This window comes from Phyllobates terribilis, unplaced genomic scaffold (assembly GCF_046119375.1).
Source record: "Phyllobates terribilis strain yellow unplaced genomic scaffold, ASM4611937v1 Scaffold_1__5_contigs__length_1240528914, whole genome shotgun sequence".
NCBI classification, from domain to species: domain Eukaryota; kingdom Metazoa; phylum Chordata; class Amphibia; order Anura; family Dendrobatidae; genus Phyllobates; species Phyllobates terribilis.
The window spans coordinates 1,174,046,445-1,174,057,818 of record NW_027362761.1 but is presented as its reverse complement, the minus strand read 5'-3'; the positions used below and the strand labels follow the sequence as shown (position 1 = coordinate 1,174,057,818).

The 11,374-nt window shown below is 47.5% G+C and overlaps 1 protein-coding gene across 1 annotated transcript; it reads right to left on the bottom strand.

Annotated features, from left to right (window-relative positions):
- Positions 1 to 8,561: 8,561 nt before the first annotated feature.
- On the bottom strand, positions 8,562 to 10,861 carry LOC141163651 (forkhead box protein I1c-like). The gene is made up of 2 exons (XM_073649169.1): positions 9,881 to 10,861; positions 8,562 to 9,326 (listed from the first exon to the last, which is right to left on the bottom strand). Exons 1-2 carry the CDS (start codon positions 10,464 to 10,466, stop codon positions 8,773 to 8,775), a joined length of 1,140 nt encoding a protein of 379 aa, XP_073505270.1. The 5' UTR covers positions 10,467 to 10,861; the 3' UTR covers positions 8,562 to 8,772.
- Positions 10,862 to 11,374: the final 513 nt, after the last annotated feature.

Below are 11,374 nucleotides of genomic sequence, written 5' to 3'. Positions count from 1 at the left end.
TTGTTTTTTGCGGGTCAAGTTTTGAACGACAGCATTGATTTTACCATATAGTGTACTGGAAAACGGGGGGAAAAAATCGGGTGTGGTGGAATTGCAAAAAAAAAAAAAGTGCAATTCCAAAATTTTTTTTTTTACCATGTTCACTAAATGCTAAAACTGACCTGCCATTATGATTCTCCAGGTCATTGTGAGTTTGCAGATACCAAACATGAATTGGTTCTTTTTTATTTAAGCGGTGAAAAATAATCGTACTTCTATAAAAAACAAAGTTGCACCATTTTCTGAGACTCATAGCGTCTCATTTTTTTAGAATCTGGGGCTGGGTGAGGGCTCATTTTTTGCATTCCGAGCTGACACTTTTATTGCTCCCATTTTGGAGTAGATGTTTTATTCGCCTGTTATTGCTTTTTATTGCAATGCTGCCGTGACCAAAAAAATAAAATTATTGCGTTTAAATTTTTTTCTCATTATGCCGTTTATCAATCTGATTAATTATTTTTATATATTGATCGGGCGATTCTCAACCCGACAATATCAAATATGGCTATTTTCTTTTATATATTTTATTTTGAATGGGGCAAAAGGGGGGTGATTTGAACTTTTTATATTTTTTTAATATTTTTAAAAACTTTTTTTTTTTCCATTTTTTACTGCTTCAATAGTCTCCATGGGAGACTTGAAGCTGCGATCATCTGAAGCTAGCACCCATCATGGGCGTTGCTGCGGGGTGTCAGTTATCACATAGAGAGCCCGCGCGATCACTGCGCCATATTATACTACTCTTTGCGGGAACGCAGCCCCCCCCCCCTCCAAGTAACCACACTTTTAACCTACACGCCTTAATAAATTCATCTAGGGGTGTGGTGAGCATTTTGAACAGAGAGGTGCTTCACAGAATTTTACAATGCTTGGTTGAGAAAATGAAAAACTATGCTTTTTCCTCATATTGTTTTAGCCCCAAATTTTTCACTTTCACAAGGAATATTAGGAGGAAGTGGACCCCAACATTTATAAACCAATTTCATTAGAATATGGCAATACCCAGTATGCGGTCGTAAACTACTGTCTGTGCACACGGAGGAGTTCAGAAGGGAAAATTAGTTGTTTTGGAGCACAAATTTTTCTGTAATAGTTTGTGGGCACCACTTGCAGAGCCCCTTCCCCCTAGAACAGCAAAAGAAAAACACAACTGACCCCATTTTGGAAACTACAGCCTTCAAGGAATTCATCTAGGGGTGTAATGAGAATTTTTATTTTTATTATTTGTGTTTCACCAGTTTCTTTACCACTGGGGTTAGTGAAAATGAAATATTAAATTTGTTTGATTTAGGTTACATTTTATCATCTTTACCAGGGTTTCTAAGAAAACATGTACTGTAAATTATTACTCTATTTTCCGCAAGTAGGACACTACCCTATAAGTGCTCATACACTTCTGTTTGGGTACACGACAGGGCTCAGAAGAGATGGAGTGCCATTTACCTTTTAGGACAAAGTTTCCTAAAATAGTTTATGGTCACCGTTTACAGAGCCCATCAGTTTACAAAACAGCGGAAATATTCAAAAAGAGACCCCGTTTTGTAAGTTACACTCAGGGACATCATTTATGGGTGTAGTGACTATTTTAACCCTACTGGCGATTCCAAGAAATTAGTGAGCAATGGATGTTCATAGTGAAAAAAATTGTAAATATGCTATTTTAGTGCAGAATATAAAGAGCCCAGGTTTTGCTTCTGGAGACACGCTCTTCATAAATGATGTGGGTTGTCCAGGATCCAACAATTGACACCTCATCTCAATAAGAGATTGGTGGGGGCCCGACACTCCCAAGATCAGCCTGAAGTGGCCTGAAGGAAGGCTTGTTACACACTGCACTTGTGGACACTGTTGGGTGCATAAGCTCAGGAGGTGTGCGCCCATCAGTGTGCAATGTCAGGGTGGATCACAAAGCATCCGCCCAGCATAGGGACCCACTGTAAAGAGACATATGCCACATGGTATACATCTCTTTGAATTGTGCCACTGTATAGGAAACTGCAGACTGCTGCGCTATCCCAAATAGTTACACAAGCGCATGCCGTCCAAATGGGGGCTGAAAGAACCCATTTTATCCTGCGTCTGGCGATTCGTGACCTATTAATGAGTTAGTGTATGCCTAGAAAAGTTTCCAGATCTATACTGTAGGCTAGGTGCACGGACACAGTATGCACCTAGCCTAAGCGATCTGTGGGCTGAATACAGAAACCCCGTACATTGCTTGGTGGCCACTGCCTGAATACTGCAGTATATTCACTTCAATGGGGGATAAAGCTCAGTAGTCGTCTGCAGCCACCGCTGTTCCGCCAGTACATGGCTTAGGTTCGGCAGCAGTTTTCAGCTGATAGGTGGTTATGTTGGCGTCAGGTCCCAGCAATCTCATATTGATGAACTATCCAGTAGAAAACTCGCCAAAGATTAGTCCCAGGAAAACAAACCTTTAAGTGGGTTCTCCCGTCTGCGGCAATACCATACATGTTGACTTTCAGTGTGGCTTGGACTCCTTGTCGGGCTCAGAAGAGCCGGCCATTTAGCTTTCTAAGCTTGTGACGCGCCCCCTGGGACATATTCCTTTTTAAGGGGAATACCCGGCACCGGATCAGATGGGGGGTTGTAGTCTCCGAGCGGCTGTGACCCGGCCCCGTGCCCAGGGCGTCAAGCTCAGTTTTATGTGGCAGTCCTACAGATGTTATTAAGAGTTCTTTTGTGTCGACTACGCCACCCGTTGTGATGCGGTCACTGTGGCCGCCGCTGCAGCAGGGTCCGCTGAGGCTGATGGTGCAGGTGCAGCTTGAGATGGTATAACCCCCAACGGGTGGGGTATAGCCTCAGGGGGAACAGGTGCAGAGGATGGGGGTTGTAGTGGTGCAGTGCAGACGGCAGTGAAGACAGAGTCGGGTTGTGCAGTTAAGGGTGTTTACTTACTGCAGATGTTGTACTGGTCACTCCAGCTCCGAGTGACCACCCGAGCCGTGCTGCGTCCACCAGGTCCTGGATCCAGCCAACCCCCAAACAAGTCCGGAGCGTGGCCCTGAGCTCTCCTTCTGTCCCGTTCTCTGGCCTTCCCCCACCAGTGATCCACCTAGGTCCAGCTCCCTCGGGCCTTCTGTTGGGACACCCTTGGCCTTGGGCTCCCTGACCCTTCATGTGGTGTGCCTTCGGGGTGGATGTGATGGGTGACCGTGGCAAACGCTGCCCACGGTCTCCGGTCTCTGGCTGGGGAATGTTTTTACCCCCACCAGCTTGGGTTCCGGTACCCTGTGCCGACTCTTCACCCGGGGTTTTAATTTGGGATCTTAGAGTCCAGTTCTTCTGTGCCTCTGGGTCTCTCTCTCTCCTCTCTCACTCTGGGTCTTTCCTTCTCCTCTGCTCCTGACTTGTTCTCTGCATCTGACCCTGTTCTTAGTTGGTGCCCACCTTATATACACCCTCTATGTGTGAGCTCAGGTGACCAGCACCCAATGAGCTCCTAACTTTACCCAGGCTGCTCCCCCTATCTGCCCCTACACTACTTGGGATGTACCACCCCCCTCCCACTCCAGCCAGGAACAGACTCGGTCGTACCTGCACATTTCTAAGTGGGAGTACCGTCGGTCTGCTCCTCGGAAATGGGATGTGTGTAGTGCATGCAGCCTACCGAGCTCAGTTCCACACTCCATCCTTACCCGGGAGTGGAATATCACACCTCTGGGTTGAGGTGCAATACCCCTGTAGCAGCCGAATCCTCAGGGTGCTACATTCCCCCCTGGTAAATCACAGCACGTCCTCGGGCTGTAAGACATAAAACAACACCAAAACATACAAATTTTTTTCATATGAACATATAAAACATATAAAAAACATTATATAAATAACATATCCTAGCAGATAAAACTTTCTCGTCGTCTCCGGCTCCTGGTTCCTCCTCCTCCGGACACTGTGCAACGTGTGTCCGGGAAAAGTGCGACAGTCTCTTAGAAAAACTGGTTTTCCTATAAAACCGGTAGGGGGCGCTTTAGGAAGCGCAACTATATACAGGGAATATGGCCGCTCTCAGTCCTCGGCCAGTTAAGGAGGGAAAGGGAATGGCTGCTCACAGTCCTCAGCCTGTGGGATTAAGGGGTTAACGGGTAAACAGTTCACTCAGCTGGTCCCAACGGGGACTATATTAGCAACAGTTTCAGTTTCTTTATACCCCGATCGGGTAACTATTTACAGCACCTGCTCTGCCGCACTCAACGGCGTCTTCCTCCTGCTCTTTGCTTGTAGCTGGTTGTAACTTCAGACCCGTCCGGGTCCTCTTGCTCCTCCTCCTCGCACCGCAACTCCTCCTCCGTCAGGCGGTGTACGTGGAGGGCGTAAGGTCCTTTGGCACACTTGTGCCGGGTGAAGGTGACCTCGTCTCCGATGTAGAGGTCACGACCTCTGTGCCCCTCCGGCAGATGGGACTCAACGTCTCTGCGCGTTACAAAAACGTCGCCGGGGGTGTTGTGGTCTCTGATGAAGCCCCACCCATGCTGCTGGTTGAACTTGATCACTGTCCCGATGGTGCGGGGACAATGCGCTGCACGGGGGTCCCTCCTGGTCCGGCTCTTCTGCTCGGCGCTCCGTACTTGGGCCTGTTGCTCCCGGACCCGCCTCTCTCTCCGCTCCCGTGCGAACTCCTCGAGCTGCTGTCGGCAACACTCAGCACGCTCTGCTGCAGCTGCCCTGGTTTCTTGAGTGAACCCCATTAGGTCTTCTCCGGTGGGGTCCCACTCAAATTGGGCTTCTTCCAGAGGAGGCGAGATCCTTATCACGGGCTTCGGAGCCGGAATCAGGGGTGCACACATGGCCCCAACCCTCCTCTGGTGCTCCAGTTCGTAATATTTCTGGGGCCAGATGAAAGGCTGCCCGTCCGGCCACGTGTGCTGGGCAAACAAGTCCTCTCCCAGACGCGGCACCCTTGGTTTTACGGGTGCGGGCGCGGTGGTGGTGGCGCCCGGGTTGCCCAGGCCTTGCGGCCAGGCCTGGGGCACCTGGAAGGTGAAGGGCACCGTTAGGACGGCGGCACCCTGGGCTACCTGGCCTTGCGACCAGGCCGGAGGCTCCGCGGAGGTAGGGGGCGCTGTTGGTATTGCGGCGCCCGGGGGTACTAGGCCTTGCGACCAGGCTGGTGGTACTTCCTGCTTGGTCACGCTCGGGGTCGAGGCGTGTGACGTCACAGGGGTCGCGGCGGCGGCTTCCGGTTGGGGCCTAGTCTGCGTCGGTGACATGGCGTTTTCGGGCACAGCAGGGGGACTTTCGGGCTCTGCGACGGGGAGCTGGGGCAGGTGGGCGGTGTCCCGGCTTGGGGTGTAGACGTCCCCTTTACCTGCCTCCATGCGTTCGGCTCCCTTCTCGGCGCCGTCTCCGGCCTTTGGTCCTCCCGCGCCATCCTCAGAGGCGGTCTGTCTCCTCATCTTGGCTGGCGTGCTCCGGGTCTTGGTTTCAGCCTGCTGGGCCATCTCCCGGCTCCATTCCGCCAATATCTTGCGCTGTACCCGGGCCATCCTCCGTGCGAGGCCCTCCAGGGCAGTCTGTGCACACTCCCGGTCTCGGGGGAGCTGTGCAAGGACCTCCACTAGGCCTAGTGGGGTCGTGGTGTCTAGCAGGCTCCTGACCAACGGGTCGGTGCTGCTCTGCTCTTCTTCCAGCAGGCTCCTGGCCAGCGGGCCGGTGCTGCTCTGCTCTCTGGACATCTCCGGGTGAGCTTTTCTGCTGCTCCTCTCCAGGCTTCCTGCCTCCGGGTGCGCTCGCTCCAGACTGCTCCAGGCGGCACCCATCTTCGTTCTTTTCTCTCGTCTCCTCCCACTTCGAGGGCGGTCCCGGGGCAACTCGGTGACTGTCAGCTCCAGGGGCTGTTCTTTCACGCTGACAGACACCTCTAGCATCACAGTCTCTGTTGGTGGGGGCGGTTTCCACTTTTGGCGCCATTTTCTGTCCCGGCCCACGATGGGAGGCGGCCTCTCGCCCTCCTTTGGCACGCCCATAATGGCGTCCGCGGCTCTTCCAAGGCGGGAAATCTTCGGATTTGGCGGGAAGCGTCGCCCAGTGGCGGGAAACTCTGCAGATGGCGGGAACAAGCTGGAAATGGCGGACAATCGGCGGGAAATGACCTGTGATGGGGTCCGATGGCGTGGACCCTCCGGAACCGGCGGGAGACTTCTTTCTGAGGTAAACTTGCACTTTTCTTCAGGCACGCAGTACCCGGGTGTTGCGGGCACGTAATCCTGCCGACTACGCCAAAGTTGACGCGCCCCCTGGGACATATTCCTTTTTAAGGGGAATACCCGGCACCGGATCAGATGGGGGGTTGTAGTCTCCGAGCGGCTGTGACCCGGCCCCGTGCCCAGGGCGTCAAGCTCAGTTTTATGTGGCAGTCCTACAGATGTTATTAAGAGTTCTTTTGTGTCGACTACGCCACCCGTTGTGATGCGGTCACTGTGGCCGCCGCTGCAGCAGGGTCCGCTGAGGCTGATGGTGCAGGTGCAGCTTGAGATGGTATAACCCCCAACGGGTGGGGTATAGCCTCAGGGGGAACAGGTGCAGAGGATGGGGGTTGTGGTGGTGCAGTGCAGACGGCAGTGAAGACAGAGTCGGGTTGTGCAGTTAAGGGTGTTTACTTACTGCAGATGTTGTACTGGTCACTCCAGCTCCGAGTGACCACCCGAGCCGTGCTGCGTCCACCAGGTCCTGGATCCAGCCAACCCCCAAACAAGTCCGGAGCGTGGCCCTGAGCTCTCCTTCTGTCCCGTTCTCTGGCCTTCCCCCACCAGTGATCCACCTAGGTCCAGCTCCCTCGGGCCTTCTGTTGGGACACCCTTGGCCTTGGGCTCCCTGACCCTTCATGTGGTGTGCCTTCGGGGTGGATGTGATGGGTGACCGTGGCAAACGCTGCCCACGGTCTCCGGTCTCTGGCTGGGGAATGTTTTTACCCCCACCAGCTTGGGTTCCGGTACCCTGTGCCGACTCTTCACCCGGGGTTTTAATTTGGGATCTTAGAGTCCAGTTCTTCTGTGCCTCTGGGTCTCTCTCTCTCCTCTCTCACTCTGGGTCTTTCCTTCTCCTCTGCTCCTGACTTGTTCTCTGCATCTGACCCTGTTCTTAGTTGGTGCCCACCTTATATACACCCTCTATGTGTGAGCTCAGGTGACCAGCACCCAATGAGCTCCTAACTTTACCCAGGCTGCTCCCCCTATCTGCCCCTACACTACTTGGGATGTACCACCCCCCTCCCACTCCAGCCAGGAACAGACTCGGTCGTACCTGCACATTTCTAAGTGGGAGTACCGTCGGTCTGCTCCTCGGAAATGGGATGTGTGTAGTGCATGCAGCCTACCGAGCTCAGTTCCACACTCCATCCTTACCCGGGAGTGGAATATCACACCTCTGGGTTGAGGTGCAATACCCCTGTAGCAGCCGAATCCTCAGGGTGCTACACTTGCATTTCACTAGATTGTTTTTTTAGTTATGTCACATTTTCAGTGCCTTTCAACTATTAGGTCATGGCCCCACTATCAGTATTTGGTCAGTATTCTGTCAGTATTTTTTCTCAGGAGTGGGAGCCAAAACCAGGAGTGGGTGATAAGTGCAGAATTGGTGACTTGTTTCTATTATACCTTTTCTCTGATTGTTCCTCACCTGGTTTTGGCTCCCACTCCTGAGAAAAAATACTGATAGTGGGGCTGTGGCATTAGGAACGTTATTGACAGACAACAGATCTAAGTAGGGGCTTGTATTTTGCAGCATAAGATGAAGGGTTTTTTGGTGCTATTTGGGGGTACGTAACGTTTTTTAATTTATTTTTTATTCCAATTTCCAAAAAGCAGAGTGAACAAAGAAACAATTTAGGAATTATCCTTAATTTTTTTTTGAACGCTATGTCACGTTGTTCACCGTGTGGTAAACGTGATAAGACAACTTACCGTAATTCTTCTGATCAGTATGATCACGACGATGCTCGGGTTATATAGTATTTTTAAAATGTGCTATTTTTGCATGCAGAAAATACTGATTTATAAAAATGTCTTTGTTATTGCATCGCCATGTTCTGAGCTATTACTTTTTTATTTTTCCGTTGAAAGATGTGTGAGGGCTTGTTTTCTTTGGGATGAGCTGAAGTCTTTATTCATACCATTTTGGACGGCATAACTTTTTTTTTATTTTTTTTAGATGTGTAGTTGGCAGACTGAACAAAAAACGTAAATTCATAAATTTTTATTTTAATTTTCTTCCAGAAATGAGACAAATATAGAAGCCCTTGGTGTATGAAGTAGATCGATATTATATAGATGGTTAGATATGAAATATAAAGAGATCGATAGATATGAAATAGATTGATGGATTATATGAAACATATAAACATATTTGATATAGATAGAAATGAGCAAGATAGAAGACATATGAAATAGATAAACAGATGTATATTTTTTTTTACAGAGATAGATAGCTACAAGATAAATAGATCACAAAAGATAGAAAAAAACTTTTAACGAAAGCACTTTTTATTTTTTCCGCAAAACCCCTTAATTAAAAACTCATAACAATCTCTTGGTTAAAATCTAAATATCAAAAATCATAAATAAAAACAATAAAAAAAAAATGATGCATTGAAGTATCAGACAACTATGTACATGGCAGATAACTGTGCGCTGTCATTTACAGTTAACGTTTTAAGAAAGTTCTATGCATTTTCTATGAAGATCAACACCGGCCAGCATGACGTATCTCCTGGGCCTACACTTGGCTGCCATCTCTGGAATAGATGAGGCTATTATCACTGAAATTGTTACAAAAATGGCTGTTGAATTGACTGTTTGGGTTGGTGCTGGTGAAGGAACTGAAATAGTGGCCTCTGTTGAGATGTAAAGTGTCCTGCAAGTCTGCAGATGGTTCCTCCCCAGAGTCTGCTATGAAACTGCTTAATGCAGGGATGTTCCTCTGGGAAAGTTCATTGACCAACCCCAGAGATATTTGAGTGGTCACTGAGCTGGAGTCCAAGGAGGAGGTCATACTGCTAAGAAAGACATTTAGACAAGAGGTAGAGGTGATTCCTTGGGGAGATGTGATCTTCTGATGTTCTGAGGAGGCTTCAACCTCTGGAGATGTTGGGATCATCACAGATGGTGTATCACCACCTTTGGTCCCTAAAATCACACGACTGTCTTCACCTTTAGCCGTGACAGCGTCAGTGTTATTCGATTCTGATCTGCGCTTTCTTTTCCGGCGAAAGTTCCCATTGTCGAACATCTTCTCGCAGTTAGGATCTAGGGTCCAGTAATTGCCTTTGCCTAAACATTGTTAAAAAAATATAATATAATATATAAACAATATATACATTTAAAAATGGAAGCTCTAAAACACCAAATATTGGGAATACTGTGCAAAATATTTTTAAAAAATCTATGAAAATAAAATGGTTTTTACTGATCCATTAAGTTAAAAAAAGAATTGCAAAAATTTATTGGAAAATTCTCGTCATTCAAGTGGACAATCTAAAGTTTTCCAAACGTTTTTTGGAGAATTATTTTTAGTTAAAATTCTTCCTCTGAGTTTGGATCTAAAATACTTTATAGTAATATTTTCTGCTTAACTGTTTGCTTGTACAATGTTTTATTCATTACTAAACTTGGGCGATTTGAAGGTAAGAACTTCATGAATATAATTGCACAAACTGGAAATGGCAAAGAATTAATGGCTATTTTTTATATATATGATTTGACACATTTTGATAAAAAATTTAATTAAATAAAAAGACAAAATTAAGGTCAACTCTATGGAAAATACTAATATTTTTGCATCTAAATAATATAATTAATTAGAATGATTGTAGTCATATTATTACCTGGATCATCCTCATCTCTTTGGACTTTCTTAAAACAGTCATTCAGAGACAAGTTGTGGCGAATGGAATTTTTCCATCCTGGGTTTTTCTTCTTATAAAACGGAAAATTGTCCTCCACGTACTGATATATCTGGCTCAGGGTTAATTTCTTTTTTGGAGTATTCTGTATGGCCATAGCAATAAGAGCTGAATAAGAATATGGAGGCCTTACTAGGTTCAGAAGGTCTTCCTGAGCAGCTATGGATAGCCAACCAATGTCCGGACCACTGAAACCTGATGAATTCGGCAGGAACTGTCTCTCAGATCCATAAGAAGGTGGTATATATGAGTTTGGGTTACTTCCATGAAGATATCCATGCATATTGTTGACTTCTGGCTCATTAAACCATAAGCAAGAGTTGGATGAAGGTGGATAGTCCCCAAATCCATAGTTGGCTGTTCTTTGTGTTGAGTGTAGGTTCTGCTGGTGGTACATGGTGGAATTCACATAATATGCTGCCATCTCACTGACCTCCTGGACACTTTTTGGATGAGTCTGGAGAAGATTTGTAGATGTCTGATGAGCTGGAAGGTGAATGGAGTTCATGCTCTTCTTCAAAACCTTCACACAGAAAGGTGCTTCTGGCAACAGGTGCCTAATGGATTTGGAATGCCGTCTTTATAGTTATCCGGAGTAGTGATCTTCCCTGCCCGAGGCCAATGATTGGTGTGCATTTTTTTTTCTCAATATCCAATAGGATGCCTCTTTTTAATGACAGGGGTGTGTAAAGTGAAGGGCCGATCAGTATCACCAAAGAGAACAATATTTTTTTTCCCATTCATTGTTTTATTGATCTGTCTGTAACTGCATTTCAATATTTTTTCCCTAACTTGGATTAAAGCTGTGAAATTAAAATAAAACAAATCAAATTGAAAAAAAGCAAGTTCTTTACATGGCTGATGAGAATCTCGAATACTTATTACCTTCAACAACTGGGGTAAAGACAACTGAACGCTGCACTGGGACAAGGACGTGGTGGTTGCAAGTGTGCAACAACAGGTGCAGGGTGTGAGGCATCTTTTCCTGCGCCATGGACAGGGGATTGGCATGCACGCACAACAGTAGAACAGGCAGTGGTGTTACCCGAAGACGCTGTTTCTGGACCCTGGAGTTCAGCTCAACTAGTCAGGTGCTTTGCTGTCATGTGCCTGAGCATGCTGGTGGTGGTGAACCTGGTAGTTTTTCTGCCCATCCACTTCTTGCGACAGTAATTGAACTTTACGACAGTCGCCTTCTTGTGACCGTGGCTGCTCAGATATTTGGGTATCACAATATGTGATGTCTTCATGTCTCACTTGAAGCGGGCAGGGCGAGAGGCCAGAATCTATAAATGGAAATTTGAACAGCTCCTCTGAGTGTCCAAGTGTGGGATCACTTGTCTCCGGGCACTCAGCATGGTGGGAGAAAGGAGGATCAAGGTGAGGAATATGTGGTCCAGACTCACGGCTACTGAG